The 19,084-nt window shown below is 44.6% G+C and overlaps 1 protein-coding gene across 5 annotated transcripts in view; it reads right to left on the reverse strand.

The window, feature by feature from the left end:
* LHPP (phospholysine phosphohistidine inorganic pyrophosphate phosphatase) overlaps window positions 1-19,084 on the reverse strand; it is a 70,291-nt gene that overhangs the window by 41,611 nt on the left and 9,596 nt on the right. For 4 of the 5 annotated variants that reach the window (XM_063405131.1, XM_063405129.1, XM_063405128.1 and 1 more), the window contains exons 2-6: window positions 17,248-17,435; window positions 16,866-17,019; window positions 14,699-14,762; window positions 13,727-13,819; window positions 8,036-8,127 (exon numbers count right to left, since the gene is read on the reverse strand). In XM_063405131.1, the coding sequence (XP_063261201.1) occupies window positions 8,036-8,127; window positions 13,727-13,819; window positions 14,699-14,762; window positions 16,866-17,019; window positions 17,248-17,435 (591 nt within the window). The remainder of the gene's footprint in view (window positions 1-8,035; window positions 8,128-13,726; window positions 13,820-14,698; window positions 14,763-16,865; window positions 17,020-17,247; window positions 17,436-19,084) is intronic. The other variant, XM_063405132.1, reaches the window with a different exon arrangement.

Here is a 19,084-nt window from a genome sequence, read left to right on the forward strand (position 1 = left end):
CTGTGGCAAATATCACCAGACACCACTGGGTGGGTTCACAGTCAGAACCTTGAGAGCAGCACAGTAATTTTTAGCACAGTTCAAAGGAAAGAAAAATGTCATCTTTACAGGACAGACTCAGCTTGAATGGGACCTTATCATCCATCCTTGAGTTACACACAGACAACACTCCCACAACTCCTTTCCAACATGCAGCTCCAATCCTGTCCCTCCCCCTTCAGGTCCTTCCTTCCCCATTCCCTCTCTCCCCTGATTCATGGCCATAGCAAATGTGCTGCTTGATTATCTGCTGACACACACATTTAGCACTTCTCCGTGGAAAAAAACGAGTTTGGAAGCTTTTCCAACTTCCCCTCTGGATGATGTCACCCTGGGTGGGTGCCAGGCTGGGTTTCAAGTGAAAATCCTTCACTTCAGGGTCAGACATCCTCCTATTTTTAGGCCTGAACTCAGTGTTGTGCAGCCAACAGCTGAGCTGGACAATTCTTGTTATTCCACGAGTCTGCTGGCTGTGTCCTGCCCCACAGAGCCCTCTGGAAATTCACACAGTGAGAAATGTGTCCCCTCCAGCCTGCACTGGAAATGGGGATAGAGAAGGGCCCTGATACTGCAGTCTGTGAGCTCCCATCCACAGCTCCATCAGCCCAACCTGCCTCCCCAAATTCTTGTTGGTGCCACTGACCCACGTCCCCAAGTCCCACATCCACACAGCTCTTAAATCCCTCCAGGGATGGGCACTCCACCACTGCCCTGGGCAGCTGTGCCAGGGCTGGCAAACCTTTTTGTGAAGAAATTTTCCCTAATATCCAATCTAAGCCTCCCCTGGCACAGCTTGAGGCCATTTCCTCTTGTCCTGTTGTTACGTGGGAGAAGGGAATGGCACTCACCTGGCTGTACCCTCCTTTCCAGAGTTGTAGAGTAAGAAGGTCCCCTCTGAGCTTCCCTTTCTCCTGAGCTGAGCCCCCCAAGCTGCTCCTCATCACACTCCATGCACTAATTTAATTTCCTTAATTGCAACACCTGATCAGCCAATGCCTGTGCTGTGCTTTGGCCATTTGTTGATGTGTTGTGTGCACAACACAACACAAGTGATGTGTTGCTGTGCACACAAAGCAGTTAAATAAGGAAAAGCTTTTGGGATGAGCTGCAGATCCACACAAAGAGCAGCCAGGCTCTTCCTCTGCTCCTCACAGACACGCATCCCTGTTTTTCGGGAGGCTGGTGGCTGGAGTTCACAGGCCCTGCAGGATGCAGACCCCACACCACAGCACCAGCCCCGTGTGCTGAATGAGCTCATCTCAGCAGGGCTGAGGTGTAACCATACCCGCTGCTGACAGCGACTGAAAACCACAGACAAGTGAGAATTGGGAAGGTTTTGGGGCAAAGTGTGAATGTGAGTCACGTCCCAGGCCAGCTGCAGGCTGTCTGCACCCAGCCAGGAGCAGGGGCAGTGCTGGCAGCCCGGGGAGCTGCCCTGCACCCACAGCCCTCCTCTCACACTGCAGCACACGAGCACTCACACACAGACACATCCCAGCCTGCAGCACCCTAAGGCTGGCACTGCTGGGTGCTTTATTTTTAACTCTGGGTGAGTCTCACCATGCCTCCCAAAGGGGAAGAAACTCAGCCAGCAGCAGTTCCAGTGTCTTGGGGCTGTTCCCTTGTCCTGAGCAGGCTGGCAGTCCCTGTCCCCTGCATCCCAACAAAACCACTCTGCATCCCCTCTGCAGCTGCTGGAAACACAGAATGGTTTGGGTTGGAAAGGACCTGAAAGCCCATCCAGTTCCACCTTCTGCCATGGGCAGGGACATCTTCTACTATCCCAGGTTGCTCCCAGCCCTGTCCAACCTGGCCCTGGACACTTCCAGGGATGCAAGGCAGCCACTCTGGGTTTGTTGGTTGAACCCACTTGTAGAAAAAAAAAAAACAAATGTCACTGGCTAAGCCTGCAGGGACCCTCCAGCATCCATGAGCACACAGAACAGCATTAAAACAGGAATGCTCAGGTGTTTTGTGCTTGCAGGGTGCCAGCACAAGGCACTGTTCTGGCATTGCTGCTCCATGTTTACAGCACGAGCAAGGGCCCAAGCCAGATCAAATTTCAGATATTGAACCATTTGCTCCAAGGGAGTTACATCAGCAGCTGACTTGGCCTGTCTCTTATTTGCTTCTCTCTGCCTTTGAAAACAACACTCTGCCTTGGTTTATCAATCAGAGCAGTCTCTCTGAGTGAACCCCATGCACCAAAGAACCTGGAGGATATTTAGCTACAGGAGAAAGATAAGCATAAAAGAGGAACCTGTGCTTTTAAAAAAAAGGAAATATCCAGTGAAACCCAAACTGTGCAGCTGTCCCAGCTGTGCCCTTTCTACAGCACACTTCAGTACTCTCACCTGCATTTTCACAGAAATAAAGTGGTTTTCCATTGGTATGGAATCCATCAATGCTGTCATAGGCTGGACAAGCTGATACAGCTTGGTGTTCTGCAAGGGACAAGTGCTGAGAAGGGCTGCTTCCCTAGGGAAAGGCTCCCTGCAGCCCTGTGCAGCTGCAGAGGAAAGGCCTCCAGGGATAGAAACAAGCGGGGAGCATCTCCCGGGCTGCACTGCTCGGGTCACGGGTGCTGGTGCTGTGCAGATGGACACACCCTGTGGAAGGCCTGGAAAACTCTGAGCTGCTCAGGAACCTCAGCTCAGGAGCTGTGTATCTGCAGAGAGCAAACTCTTTGGACAAGCAGCTGCCAAGGGCTCTGGTGTTGCTCAGGCAGGGCAAGAGCACACGTGGCTGTGGACAGAGGGTGGCTGCCAGCCCGGGCTGGAAAAGCACATCCTGCCAAGACATCGAGGCACCAGAGCAAAAGGGAATGAAAGAAGAAAGGCCATTAGCTTTGGATGCTGTCAGAGAGGGCCTGGAAGTGGTTTAGTCCCATACATCAAGACCAGCTGAGCCACGTGTCCCCCCAGCTGCTGCTGCCTCTGGCTTCAGGTAGCAGATCCTGGCACCAGCTCCTCCTCTTCCAACCTTCTATCAGCTTCAGAAGAGGAGAAATGGAAACCTGAGCTGTCTCTGCTGCTGCACGAGCTGCATGGATGTGAGGCAAGAGGGGAAGCAAAATTGCAGCTGATGTGGTCACTGCCACCCTGCTTTGCAAAGAGCTCATTGCCTCCCTTCCTAAGTGCTGCAGAAGAGAGGGGATTGCAGTGGGGAAAAGTCACTCACTGGACAGGCAGGGAGCAGAACTGTCAGACTCCTAAGTAATCTTCCTTTTCCTCACTCACCTGATCAATTCCTCCTTTATTTATCCTACTCTCATTGCAGATTGATCTCCTTTCTGATACTCACTAATATTTTTTCAGAGCAGGACATTTGCACACAGCATGGTTGTGTCCTGAGCACACACCGCTCCCTCGAGGTTTATGGTGCTACCAACAAATAAATTACCTGCTAATAAACCCCCTTCAAACTCACACTTCTCTTTTAGACTGAAGATAATTAAATTTATGGATGAGTTACTAATTTCTGTGACTGAACACTGGAATATACTGGGAAGATGGAAGGCTGTGATCAGATGTGCACGCTAAGGCACTGCAGGATTTACTCTGAGCTTCCTCTACAAAGCTGATTCAAATACTGTAGTAACCAAATTGTGCTCAAGAAATTGATAAAAACATGTGAAGCTCCTCTCACAGACAGAGTAAACAACAATTTGAATATGCAATAAAGGGCGATAAGGCTCTGCCCTGGGACAGCCTGCAATCAGCTACCACAATCAACTCGCTGACACCAGCTTTATTAAACATTGTTAAAGACATTAACCAACATGAATTATAATACAACTTCTCACAGTGCAAATATGGGTTGGAACTCTTTCCATTTGATACTTGAAACAGGCTTAATTATCAGGATGTGAGGCCCCAAGAATGCCTCTGGTTGTGTTTCTGCACAAAGGCAGTGCCTCTGCCTGCCTGTTCTCATTACACACTGCTGGTACCCAGGAGATGGGAAAGAACTCATAAAATTGCTCATCTTGGCTGGGTTGGTAACACAGGGAGCAAGAAAGGGAGGGTGGAGGGATGCTCCTTCTCTGCAGAGCAGCAAGAGGTGACTATTTCTTCACAGAAGTTGTCATGAGCGTTCACTGAATTACACAGTGACAGCAGTGAATTTATCTATGTGTGGAAATATTTCTTAAGAATATTTCTATAACATGATTTAATGACATAACCTGTTTCTTCCCAATCTTTATTCAGCTGATGATGGCAACCTAAAAGACTGTCTCAACTTTTGTCTTGGTCACCTCTTGATTTCTCTCCTGGCACGCCAATGTACTACAAATTCTGTGTGTTTTCTTTAATCAGGCAAGAGGAGCAGATCACAAGCCACTCTACTAAGGAAGTCAGGATAATTATTCTCAGAGGATAATTAAAAAGTAGAGATACATGAAGCAACTTGACCCAGTTCTCCTGGAGAACAGTGGCAGAGCTGGCAGGAGATGGCAGCTCCCACGGGCCTCCATCCTTTTATCCCCCATTCCTGGAGAATCCTTGATGTCTGTAATGAGGCAGCTCAGGGATGTGGACTCTGATGTCAGTACCAGCCATGACCATGAGATAAATCCCTAATCAAAGCAAGGAAGCCCCAGGAGGGCACTGGGAGGGGATGAATCCACACTGCCACATTCCAGAGCCATCCCAGAGCTCACAGGTGAGCAGGGGCAGTGGGCACCACTGCCATGAATATGCCTGGCTACTGCCACCCACCAGCAATGGAAAGGTCACTATTTACAAATAAAGACCTGTCAATAACAATGAGGAGAAGGGGGAAGCAATTCTTACCCCCTGCCAAGACCCATCTGCGATCTGACACACCTGGAAGTGTTTCCAGAGGCACAGGGAGACACTTGGAAAAGCCTCAAAGTCGTTTTTCTCTGCTCTAACTTGCAGGCTACAAGGAGGAATGAGGATATTACACAGCATTGCAGAATCAATAGTTACTGTGGGAATCATTGGTTTGATGTCAAAGCCAATTAGCTGCAAGTGGAATTAGCACATACCCCGTGCAGGAGGACAAGAACATGTTCTTCCCTAGGTGGGGAAGATGTTGGCCAGGTGTGCACAGAAACTCTGGAACTAGCATCACATTTCCCAATGCTGACAGATCTCACAGCCCTCAGGAGCCTGCAGCAATGGCCTGATCTGTCCTGGACATGGGACAAACGGAGAGAGGAGAAACCTGCAGCCCAGACTGACTCTTTGCATCTGGAATCTGCACCTAGGAAAGGCTGGACTTGGCCAACAACTATTTGACCCCATGTCAGGTCACCCCAACACACCAATCTTATCCCCTCACCTTCCCACTTTTGCCCTGACTTGTGCCAGGAGAAGTTTTTATTGCACAGCATTTCTTGGACTAATCTATGCCATGCCTCTTTTGGTTACTGAGAAAGAGTTCAACACTTGAGAGCAATGAGGAACAGGTAAAGTGTGTCATATTAAAGGAAATAGGCTGCACAGATTTTAATTAACTTTAAAGATCCAAGAGAAGCAAGAGAAAGGAGCCAACTTGCAGTACTCTATGAACGGTGGTGCAAAATTGAATGTTTTTGCAGCTCAATCCACATTTTGAATCTCAGGCTAGGAGCAGCCAGAAGTGGAGAAGACTTTGCAGAGGGGAAGAACCTTTCCCTAAAATGTTCATGTAAACTGCATTGAGCCCTCAAAGCAGCAGAGCTGCCCCAAGCAGCTGTCACTGGAGGTGACAATGCCAGCTGGGGATACCCTCTGGGTGAGGAAGGAGTGAGGACAACACTTCCAACCCAAACCATTCAGTGGTTCTGTTATTGAAACCTGTGGCAATCCCACCACACCAGCACTCCACCAACACCTGCAGCAAAAGCCTACCAGCTTTGTGCTTTAAAAGATTTTTGGACAAACAGCCCTGGATGGTGGGGAAGCCTCAGGCTGTGGCTGACAGGGATGTGCACGAGCCAACGATGCCATCCAGAGGTGCTCGGGTGCAGCACAGAACTCTGTGTCATCAACGGCTGAAGGGAAAGACAGGACCTGTGTATAGCTTATAGACCAGATTTCTAAACTAACCCCACCACAAAATAATTACCTTTTATTTATTTTTCATTTATCCTGCCCATTGCTCGTTTATTTTCTCTCCTCGCGGTGTGTCTTGATTTTGTAAGTATACTAAAGAAGTCATTCTTGAAAATATGGATACACCTCTGACCTCTCCTGGCAAACAGGAGTTACTTCATTTTACTCCCAGTTGCTGACAGTAGGCCTGAGAATTGAGAGAGACACTCATCTGTATTTCACTGCTCTGCAGCAGTGCCTGAGCTGAGAAAACACCAAGCACACACTGCACCAGCAAACACAGCCTTTGTTCCCCACCTAGGACAGCTGGCGACTCCCGCTCAGCTGTGAAATCATGACTCAAACTTGATACAAGAGAATGTTTTTCTAGCATATGATTACACATATTTATGTGTGTTTGTGTACACAGAGCTTGTGTCAGCTGAACAGGGTGGATGGAACAGCACCTGGGGTACGTTTTATGACGGGCAAAGCACGGAACAGGAGAGACCTGGTCAGCAGCAAACACCTAATTCACCTTTGTGTGCAAAGATACCTTCTTTGCTGGCACCTGTATCTGTGTGGCAACAAAATGTGGATTTGCAAAGTGATCCCGTTAATGTCAGAATAAAATCAACCACTGAATCCTTATTTTCTCCATTAGGAACATAATTGGATTAGAATCATAGAAAGTCCCGAGTTGGAAGGGACCTGCATGGATCATCAAGTCCAGCTCCTAGGACTACAAAGATTACAGACAAATAATCCCCAAAGCACAAAGTATATAATTACTTTTTTAATCTTTGGGGTTTCCCAAGCTTTATTCAGATACATATCTGATTTTTACTATCTTAAAATTATAGAAAATACAATACACTTTAATCTGACTTTTTTTCCTCAGAAACCATCACTTACTGATCCATTAGAATTAAGGCATAGGGTATTATTTTATCACCTTGCACAAACTAAAAAGGAAAACTGAGGAACAGATTGACTTGAAAATGAACAAAGTAACTTTTCAGATAGTTTACGGCAAGCATGATTTTCATGTGCTGTATTCCCTCCACAAAGGAGCACCCTCCTTTTACAGTCTCAGTATTTGAAAGTGAAGAAAAACTGTGAAAATACAAATGACATCAGATGACAAAGGGTTTGGCTGAACTGTACTACAAGGAGGCATGGTTCTGGGTAAGAGGAGATGGTTAAAACAAGATTTTGAATGTTGGGATCAGAATTTCAAATGGAGGGACAGATGTCTGCACTGCATTTGGAGTCACCTTGAGCTGAGCTCAAACCTAACCTGGCCCAGGCACATGTCCAGCACTGGCTCACGTCCTGTTTAGAGGTGCACTCAGGGCCCCTCTCAGCAGCTGGACTTGTGACAGCTCAGAGAGGGCACAGGACCATGGGGACACCTGCACAAGGAGGGGTTCTTGCATTTGGAGCCTTGAGTGACCCTGCAGGATCCTGCACTCTGGAGAAGCAGCTCTCGTGTTTCAGACACCTCAGTGCTGAGTAAGTGTCTGGAGGGAAGGGCAGACACACGGAGCCCTTCCTAAAGCTGTGAGAGATGACCCACAGGGGTGGCTGAGTCAACAGCCTAATTTTATAATCCTAACACTGCCACAGACACGTCTTATACCAAGTGTACAACACTTTCATGCAGCAGCAGGAAAAAAATAAACAAACCCCAGGAAATACACCAATTCTACGTGCTGGAATGAAGAAAACACAGCAGGCATTAGGCAGAAAGTATTTCTTCCTAAGACACTCTGTCCTCCCCTTCCTGCTACTTTCACACAGTGTTTTCCTAAAAGAAAATATCACCACCCACACAAGCCTGTGCTGCACAAGGAGGTGCTTGGGCAGACAACAAATGCAAGGCTACATTGGCACCAAGGGGAAAGGAGGTGGAAAAGGCTCTGATGTGGATGTGCAGGGTGTGCACTGACCTGTACTTGCCCGTCCGCACCTGCAGCGCTCTCATCCCGCACTGCTGGGCTCCCCCCACATCATTCACGATGTCATCCCCGATCATGATGGCCTGTCAGGGCAGTGAAATACAGCAAAAGTTCATTTCTGCCATTCCTCACCCTCCCCTGACATCACAAACAGCTTGATTTGAGGCCTAATGCTGCCATCGGACAAATTAAACAAGATAATATTGTCATGGTATTGATTAAAAGTCATCCTACCCTGAGGGTAATTCATGCCAGAGCTCCTCCAGCAATGTACTGGCACAGCACACACCAGCACAATTTGTAATCAATCACAGAAATCAAAGGGATTTGGGGCACAGTTGAAAGAAAATCAGGAGTTTTATGAAGTCGGGCCTCTTCTGTTCCTTACAATCCGTTCCTGCTACGCTCCAGGCAGCTTAAATTAAGCTTAACTTCTTAAATCTGATGTTCTACAGGCTGGTCAAAAGCTTAAGCTTGTAATCACTGAAGAGCTTGATCCCAACCTGCTCCCAGGTTGATACAGAAATTTGGGAAATCACTGTAAAATGGAATTTATTCATTTTTGCTCAGTATGACAGTATGTGTACAGGCCTGGCACAGTTCTTCTTACCAGTTTAGGTATATGCCAATATTAATAAACAAAAGTGAGTGGATTGCCAAAAAAGTAACTGGTTGTGCTAAGATTTGCCTGCTGTTTGATAAAAAGAGTCCACAGAGCACCTTCCTGCCTCTTTAAAGATATTTATTAGAATAGAGCATATCAACCAAGGGTTCCTTTCTGTTGACAATCACATCTACAAAATTTCAAGTGCTTATCATCCTGCCTTACAAATTATTAATATTTAGTCTATTCTTCAAATTTAAAACGATTGGGGGATGCCATTTTATAGTTACAACAAAACCCAATATATATACAAAACAGTAATTTTCCATTAATGATCAAAAAAATCAGCTTTACACCTCCCAGAGTATTCTGGATTATTCTGCAGAGAACAGCACCTAAAACTGGGGAAGCACAGATTTGAAAGTCTGTAATGTGGTTTATCAATCAGTTTTTTTCACCTTTTGTATTAAAATTGAATTTTTTCTAGTACAGAGTTAGCTGCATCTTTAACCATTGTATTTTCATCTTTTAAATCAGCCTTTTGCTTCATAAATTTAACTGCCTGGCTTTAACCACCATGGTACCTTCCAACTCCAGACATTCCTGCCTGAATTTCCATCCCTTCCCCAGCTCTGTTTTGCTTGAGAAAGAATAAAAATACTAAACTTCCAGAGCTATTTATAAATTATCTAATTGCAACAGGATCTTCTCCCACGCATTATATTGCATGTAAAGGAAACCTCAGGATATATCTAAATTTTCTGAGAGGATTTATAAACCAGACCAAGCTACAAATGTGTAGATTTGGGACAGCTTCTCCTGGAGATAGTTCACCTTTCCTTTGTACTCTTCCAAACCAGCAATTCAGCATGAAATGGGGAGAAAATGATGGGTTAGATTTAAGTAATTAGTAAATAAAGCATGTAGATGTGGATAAGGAAAAGAGAACAATCCCAGTGTTGGATGCAGAGCTGCAAGAACCTGGCAACACCATCCCCAGCTAACCACCATTTCCAATTCCCCCCGAGCTGCTCCAGGATATTTAACCATTCTCAACCATTGGCTTTAAGAGATTTTAATCCCTTTTTCTTACAAACTTCCTTCCAACACCTCCCTGAGGGTGACAGGGAACAGACCTGCACCACCTGCATGCCCTTGCTCAGCCCAAATCCCGACATTCAGGATGTAAAGACAATTCCAGCCCTGTGTCCTAAAAACCCTGGAAAGAATTTCCTCTGGCAAAGGAGAAGGGCAGAGCAGGACAGCCCACTGCTCCTGCTTGCCAGGGCTGTATTTTCCCCCATCCAGGGAAGTTTTCCTGCAAGACTCTGGCAGCCCTGGAGGTGCAGCTGCAGCTGAGCAGTGATGCCTGTCCAGGCCAGCTTGTGGCACACGCATACAAAAATGTGCTCCAGCCCCCAGGGATTTCACAGATTTACTATCGGTGAAGGGCAATAATCACTAAAGGAGGAGCAATTATTCCCAAATCATTTAGGATTTAAAAAATCATTGGCAAGAAGATAGAGGTCAAAAGGTGCGCTGTCAAGGGAAATAAAAAAACTCTACCTGTCAAACCTGGGTTTAACTTCCTCTCTGACTGCAATATGGTAAGAAGAGAGAGAAAGATATAAAACTGAAAGGTCACATACCCACTGAAGGCAGGAATTAAAAGATCTCCATTGGTGTTCACATTTTACGCAGGGATCACACCATTAATCTGTTCAATCCCTCTGCAAAAGTTCCTTTTTTTAGATTGGCTACAAATTAACTAAAAAGAAGGGGAAAAAATGCAGGGAGTCTCTCTGGGTTTTAAGACAAACCTTCAAAGAAGGAGGATGGGTGTAATTTCTATTTCCCTAAGAGGGTGAGTGGTGGTGTGTGGTTGTCCACACAGGAAATAAAGCACATGAGGGGAAACACTGCTCTCCAAGGGCTCCCATCACACTCAGCCCACAGGGGCAGTGAGAACAGAGGAGCACAACATGACCCCCAGGAATTTGGGGTGGAAAGGCAAAATATAACCCCCACAGTCAGCAATGCCACTGGTGCTGCCTCTGCCACAGACCCTGAGCTCAATGCAGGTGAGCAGCCAAAACCAATGGATCTTTAGAGATGCTGATGGGGTGGTGAGTGCCAATCTCAGGTGGTTTTTGCCTGCAAACAGAGTTTCAGCATTCATTAACTGATCACAGAGAAATGCCTGACCAGAAAAGGAATTTCAGAGTAAGGAAATGAAGGAGGCAGAAAGATGAGAATACCCTGATGTAGCCAGCCCTGCTCGTGCTGCAGGCAGTGTTCACCAGGATGAGCTCAGATGGGGATTTTGGAGGCTGGAGCCTATGCAGGATGCAGAGATGCACAAAAGGCAGTGTGCTAACTCCACCAGAACATTTAGCACAGAGAATGCTTCTAGAGTCAGACATATTTATACCTAAACAGATTTTTGCTACAGACTTAATAACCTTAATCAAGCTAAATGTGCCAGGATAGTAAGGAAATAAAGCTTATACACCAAACCTTGATGCACTGAATCCATTTACACAAGAAACACAACACATTTACTTTTCTCCCTGTTCTCCTTCACCCAAGGAACAATATCCCAGGCCTCAGGATCCCACATTATTGTTAATTTTGTTTCTATCTTAGAACTCCAAAGATGCCAGGCCAGAGAGTTCTCACTATGCTTTCAGCTGGACTGAAGCTTGAAACTTCCCTTGGCCACTTTTATTTTGGGATGGAAGATGCTGCCCTGTTGTGGCTGGTGAGCAAGGAGGGGACGCTGGCCCAGGAGCAGGTCCCCTGTGCCACCTTTGGGTGACCTCTCTCTGCTCTCATGCACCACTAACTCCCACCTGAGGCTTGCAGGTGGCAGGAATGGGAATTGCTTAACTACCAGTAGTTTATGGACTCCAGCACGACCTGCCATAACTCCCATTAAAGCAGGATAATTTGCTACAGAGAGAACTTTTTATGATTATATAAAACTACCAGAACCTTAACATTATTTAGGTTTTATTGTAAAGCTGTAAAAATCATCCACTGTTACAGCTGCCTTAAAACACATGAATTAGGCATTTCAGTAACCTTTAAGATGTGTTATTCTTTGTCATAGTACTGAACTGTAAGATAGGTCTGGTTACCTCTAAGAGGTTTAAATTTCCAATCTATTAAAGTAATACTGGCAATCTGTTATTTCTAGGCCATTGAAGAAAGGTTAAAATGAAAATTGGACTTTAGGGAGTTCCTCTTATTCTAAGTGCAGGCTGAAAACATCTCAGCAGCAGAAGGCAGAGTCAGGGTCTCAGTGAGAAGCAGTTATCAAGGGAAACGACTGGTGATAACTTTATTGATTAAAGCAGCTTGAGGAATTTCAGAATTGCCACTGTCTCAAATTACTGTGGTGAGACAGCTTTATTAAAAAGGTATTTTTCATTAAAAGCCAAGTGAAAGAAAATTGTTACATGTTTTCAAAAGCGCAGCTCATATAAAATGGTCTAATGATGGTATGGATTAAATGCATTCCACAGGTGGAATAAATGATTGGAATAAACATTTTGTAAAAGCAAAGACAAGTAAAACCAGCCCCTGTCATGTCACTACAAATGCAGAGTTCATTCAGGAGACAGATTAAAATGTAATGCAGTGCATTACAGGAACTTACTGGAGTGACTATAGAGAGGTTTTTAAGTGAAAATACTGAGGTTTTATTACTGTGTACCACGAGCTAAACCAACCTGCAAATCCTTCTCCAAAAGGGCACTGAAGTTGCAAGGTCAAGCACTCAAAAGTTAGGAAAAGGTGCCAGAATTAAGGCACCTTTTTTGGAATTTATTCCTCCTACACACGTGTGAATCATGATCCAGCCTTTAACTCCAGCAGTGTGGATTATTTTTTCCACGGCGGCAAGCATGGAGTGACTGGTGCCATTATCCAATGGTGTCTGCTGCACTCCTCCTTGGTTAGGCACACACTCCCTTCATCTCCAAGCTCTCTAAATATAAAATATCATACCTACAAACTACACATATCACTACAACAGATTGAAGGGAGTACAGAAAAAAGCAGGGGGACTGAATGGAGGGAAGCAGCACAACTAAACCACAGTTTTAGTAAAAAAACAGCTCCAGCAATGATAACAAGTCTAGAGATAACTGGATGGAGAAAACATCCAGGAAGGCAAGCAGTTATTTTGGTTGTTAACTAGAGTAAAACTAGAAATAAGGAGCTGCAGTTTAAAAGGGAAATATCCTGATAAATCTCAGGAAAAGCTGCCTTCCCACAAGGCCCACTGGGCTGAACACCATCCCCAGGGTACTGACAGTTGTTTGGCTCTCTGAAAACTACTGTGGACAAAACATTAATAACCGTGGAGCAGGGAACATTCCTGCATGGGGAAGGAGATGGATTAGATGGCCCACTAGGTCTTTTCCATCTCCCCACTCTATAATAAAGCAAAACCCAAGCACACACTGAATTACAGGGCCATAATTTCATCTCCAGGCTCCAGAGACCTACAAGCCACCCCAAACTTCACTCCTGTTGTTTATAATGTCACCCAAACCCCCTGATGGAATTATTGTGTTGTAATTCACTGCTGTTTGTGAGGCTTCTCATACTCATCCTTATGTCCTGCATGACAGAACAACAAATCAATAAAGAGGAGGTGGGAAAAACTACAGGGAGGGGGAAAACAGGCTGTACTGAGGAAGCACAGCACATTCAGCATGTTTCTGGAAAGCCAGAAATACAGGAGGAGGTTTTGGGGTCAGTCAGTGCTCTCTAAAATTTTTAAATGTTTTACTCCTGCCTTTCCCTTTTACTAAAAATAAAGGTAGCCAGTGTGACAGCACAGGAAATAAATGACATTTTGGGATCAATTCCATCACCCTGCAGCCTCCAGTCTCCAAGCAGACTGCCAGGCATTAGGGCACCTCTTCTGCCTCTGCCAGGCATTGAGTCCTGGTCACATTCTCCTTCAGCTTCTTTTGTAACTTTTCAAAGCTTTAGCAAAGCAGGAAAAAAGCACCAGTGGGCACAAACATGAGGCACAGCCTGTGATTATTACACTTCAACCTTACCTGCTCTGGTGGAACTCCCAGTTCTGCCAGGGCTGACTCAAAAAATGTTTTTGCTGGTTTCCCCACCACCTCAGCCTGGACATCACAAGCATACTGGGGAAAAAGAAAAAAAATAGAGAGAAACACAAAAAATGCTGATTGGAAAAGGATTTGTCAACTCCATAAGTCCAGTTATAAAACCTTTGTGATTATTGATTTTTGCCCTTAAATAACACAACGGATTAGCAGGTGAAGGTGAATATCAGAGAATTTGGATAACAGAAGTGTTTGAAGTGCTCTGGCAGGAGAGAAAATGCTCTTGAAACATCTCAAGGTACAAATCTTTCACATTCTCCATCACTGAGTAATCTTCAAACTCAGTTCCAGTACTGCTCACTTTGTTAGGAGCCTCACTCTTAGAAACATAAGAAATATCCTTTATATAAAACTATCCAAAGTACTGGAGGGCCTTAAAAGATATAGAGGATTTCTTCAACCACCTGGCATAATTTTAATGCTTCAAGTGAAAAATCGAGTTTCAAATCCAGGTTTTGAACAGTTACATTTGAAAAAGAAGATTTTAGAAGTTACATTTTCCTGCAACTAAATATCAGTGCTATGCTGAAAAAAATCCTTTCTTGCTTGTTCCTAGACAAATAAAAGCCTATCAGGTAACAGGGACCTTCAGGTTTTCCTTGAGTATTTTGCACACAGTATTCCACTTTTTTCTTGTCTGACTCCTTTCAAGGGCCTCCCTTACAATAAAGATACCACAACAGAAAAAGTTCACATTTTAAGTAAAACAAATTTAAACCAAAGCAAAGGCAGAAAAGGAATGAATCCACCCATCTTTAGAATGCAGCAAATGAGTTTCAGTGAGTGGAAACTCCCTCCACCAAGGTGAGTAATTACAGAAGATGACCCATATTTATCCCAGTTACTCTTTTAACAAGGTGCACAGGGTGAGTAAGCATAATTCCAGCTATAAAATACCTCTAATGCCTTCATATATGCTCCAACATCAAGTTTCAGACCATCGGTTTCTTTATAGTAGCGTCTGGAAATGAAAGTGATAAAGTTCCCATGAAATGAAAACGCTGGCAGTTAAAGACAAAGAAACCACATTTTATTATTTCTGGGCCTTTATAGATGTCCATATGGCTGCATAAAAAGTCAAGTAATCAGAAAATCCCAGGCCTTGGTTTAACACTGGGAGTTAAGGAAAGGACAGGCTCAGGATCACGGAATGCTCAGGGAAAGGATCCCAGACATCTATTAACAGGAAACTGTTAATCAGGACTAAGAAAGCCGAATTTTGTTCTTTCTAAAAATGCTCCCACTGCCATGAAGCTCATGGAATTAGAAGGTGTCTTTAGAGAGTTTTTCTGGACCAGCAAAGCACTTTCACGCAGGTCTTCCAAGCTCTGGGCAAAGACAGGTTTCTATATGACAGGAAAAAGGGTAGGATGAGCAGTCAGCTAAGATTTTATGCCTTATCCTTCTGCCATTTTCGATTATTCAGCATAGCCTTCCTTTAAAATGACCACTTGACCTTTGCTAGAACAGCCATTAACCTTCCATAGGCTGGCGTAAACAGCTTAATTTTCTGACAGTGGCATGACAGAAGAAATTACAAAGCCAATTCCCACTCTCAGCCCAAAACAGATGCTAAATGTAAATCACTCCATTTCCAGGAGCAGGGCACTCTGCTTCAGTGACTCTGACACTTTTGTTTTCCATGGAATGAACTAAAACTTCGATCAAAACCAACTTGCTGGCCCAAGGCAGGCACCTTGCTAACACTGACCCAGCTGTGCTGGTTCTGCAGGTTAAAAATGAAGCTGGGTTTTCTACATGTCCCCTTGCCTCAAAGAGGCTTCTCCAGTCAGGAGAGGAGTTCTTTTAATTTATAACCTTCCTCTTTTGAGTCAGAAAACTCACCAGAGAACTTGTATTCACGTTACCTCAATGATCAGCCATTAAAAAACAAAATGCTCTTGGTGAAAACTGGGCTCTGAATATCCCCAAATCTTCACTTTTGAACAAAAAGGGCATATTTTTAATAGTCCAAAGAAATAACAAAGAAGAGCTGTTTCTATCAATGAATGACCAAATAAATACTTTTACATGCACAGGGTACAAAGCATTTTTGCACTGATGACAATACTAAGTTCCTAAGCAAAGGCTGATCCTGTATTTAATTTTGAAATATGGTATCACATAACACAATATTTGATTGTTTTATGTCCATTACCCATTCTGCTGTTAGCTCAACATTTTCTCCTTATCCTGCTGAGAAACAGTAAGGATTTTTCACCCCTGTTAGAGGATTAGAGCCTGAGTGTCAGGTAAGGCAACACAATGAATTTAACTGCTCCTTCCCACTGATAAGTTCTCCCCAGCTGGATCAATAACCCACAAACTAAGAAGGGTTCTCATGCCCATTACAGTCTATTGAACCACTGAGCAAAGTTGTCACCACACTTTCCCCAAGACAAACATGCACAGTCTCTTTTAAACCCATACATCATACAATAGATAAGAATAACTCATTGGGATTTGTCATTATTCAACAGGAATTAATAACATCCTGCTTAAAATCTCAGAATACATCTAAATTAATTATTCTCAGGAAAACATTTAAGCTCCCTGACTGGATTTTTTCCTGTGTGTGAAAGCAGGAGGTCAAAATTTACCTTTAATGGGCAGAGAATAATTAAAAATGCTGTCTGACATTAAAACTACCAAAACAGTTGATCTGCCACTTCAAAAGCACTGAAGTGCATCATAAATCTACACCAACAGCTCTTCACCCAAGCACAGCCTGTGGAAATTTTGGGTTTCTTTCACTATGAAAAATACTTTATATTCAGTTCAGAGAGGAACACGTGGCCACAGGCAGCAGTTTAACCAACAGTTCTCACCTCTGAGATACTAAATATTCACTCACTTGGGGTCACACACATTGAAATCCAAAATCTCCATGACTCCTATGAGGTTTTGAGGCTCTCTTAAAGAACCAAAAGTTCTCTTCATTGACAGGCACACAGATTAGAAACTGAAAAGTTGGTACTCGGAGTGCCCACACTGATTTCTGGCCTCTATTAAAGATTCCATTAAAAAATGCAGAGACTTGAGGAAAAAACAGAGCTTAACTCACCCTTTTCCAAGGGAGATCAACACAGGCTTCTCCATCCCAATCAGAAGCCGGAAAGCCTCATTAAGGTTTGCATAGGTGAAGTTTTCTGCTGCATCTCCAAGAACCACACAGTTTGGGTTAGTCTTATCGACCTCAGCAAATTCAGGGACAAGATCTGACAAGAAGGAGGAAAAAAAAGCCCAGAAAATCACAAATCCCTCACCATTTCAGACCCCACAGAAGCAACAGCGTTTCCCCAGATTTGCGCTTCCCTTCACCCACAGCAATACGTGATAAAATAAATAAATCTGTCTGAGCCAAGCGCCCTTCAGACACTTATTAATCTGTCTTAAAGAGGAAACAGAGTGTTTGCCCTCCCTGCCGTGCCCCAGTGCTGTCCCACCGTCGTGCACCAGCAGGTGCGGCCTCAGGCCCCGCTCCCGCAGCAGGCGGCAGGCGGCCGGCGCCGGCGCCGTCACCTCGGCCACCGAGACGTCGAAGCCCAGCGCCCGCAGCTTCCTCACGAAATTCTCCCGGGTCGCTTGGGTCTCGTTGGTGCAGAGCTGCAGCTTCAGCCCAGAGGCCTTGATCCTGCGGAGGGAAGGCGGTAGAGGGGTTAGCTGGATGAAGGAAATGGGAGAAGAGCGCCGGTTCTGCTGCAAAGGTGAGGGTGACACTCCAAAGAAGGCACGGGGTCTTGGCTGTGAGGGGATACACCCTAAATCCTGACTCTGGGCACTGCAGCTGCCAGTCAGTTCAGTGATCTTTTATCAACACTGGGGTGGATCCAGTCATATTTATCATTAAATCTCTCATAAAACACCTGTGCTGTTACTTGGTGGATAATCCCGGAAAATCTGGCACTTGAACTGATTCATTAATAAATGCGTACAGGTAAATGGCTTCTCTTTCTCAATGGGAAGAAAACATGGCCACGAGTGTCTAGAGCCAAGGACGTGGCCCCTGTGGATTGGTACTCTGCAAAAGTTGTGTTGTTGCCTCATTGCTGAAGTGTCCAAGGCCAGGTTGGACAGGGTTGGAGCAGCCTGGGACAGTGGGAGGTGTCCCTGCCATGGCAGGGGTGGGATGGGGTCTTCAAGGTCCCTTCCAGCCCAAACCATCCTGTGACTCTGGATCCCCTGCGAGCCCTCTGCCTGTGAGCAGCTTCATTCCCCAAGCTGGTGACCTGCTGTGGATGTCCCCAGAAGCCTTTTCCCCAAGGATGAGCTGTCAGCTGTTTGGAGACCCAATGTACTTCAAAGTGGCCACAGAAAATGGGAAGCACAATTTAAAGCACGTTTATAAAAATGTACCCCAATTTTAAAAAACAAAAAACATTTGCCTAAGAGAGTGTCACTTAGCTCCTCTATTAGGTGAAAATGCCTACTTTTTGTAGTAGTTTTCATGTGAATTTGTGCATAATTATCTCTGAGGACCGGAGCACATGCAGATTCAGATACTTGGGTAAGTCTGGAACCAAGCTTATAAATTCGTGTAAAAATATTACGACTCTTCTTTGTATTACATTGAAAAGAGACTTTTCTGTCAAGGAAGTTTCTGCACTGATTCTCAAGACAACAAAACATGCTGGGTCCATTTTGTAGTGAAGATCATCTCAATTGATTGGTGCAAACACCAAAGCCACCTCGAGACAACAATCTGATGATGAACTTTCCATCAAAGGATTCTTGGAAATCTGGTCCTGACCCAGAGAGCCCCTTCTGCCCATCAAAACTGTACGCCAGTGTCTTCTTTAATAATGCTGGTGATTCATTTCTTCTTTATTATTTGTCTTTCCTAATCATAGATATGTGAATTATCAATTACACTTAGTGGTTAATTGCCCTTCATAAAGATAGCTTTTCTCTTTTAAATTAGGCAGTTAATACATTGTAACTAATAGCATCCACTTGTACATTATAAATATATCTTCATTGATTGGAGCACTGAATGTGAGATTCACTCTCAAGTTAATGAAGCAATTGAGTGAAGAAGTGCAGGGTGTACCCAGGGAATAATTATTGTTAATGAATTATGATGTGACCTTCTCAGAACAATGAACAATTGGTGTGACAGTGGGATGACAATATCCCACATCTGTTATTCGAGACACAGTTTCAGCTGGAGTTAAAAATCAAAGCAGTGTAATTTGGATACACAACAAACTTTAATGGAGTGTGCCATGGTTGTTCTAAATGCAAAGCCTCCCTGCACACTCTTAGGGAAAAAAAGCACCCCAT

Source organism: Prinia subflava, chromosome 9 (assembly GCF_021018805.1).
Source record: "Prinia subflava isolate CZ2003 ecotype Zambia chromosome 9, Cam_Psub_1.2, whole genome shotgun sequence".
Lineage (NCBI taxonomy): Eukaryota > Metazoa > Chordata > Aves > Passeriformes > Cisticolidae > Prinia > Prinia subflava.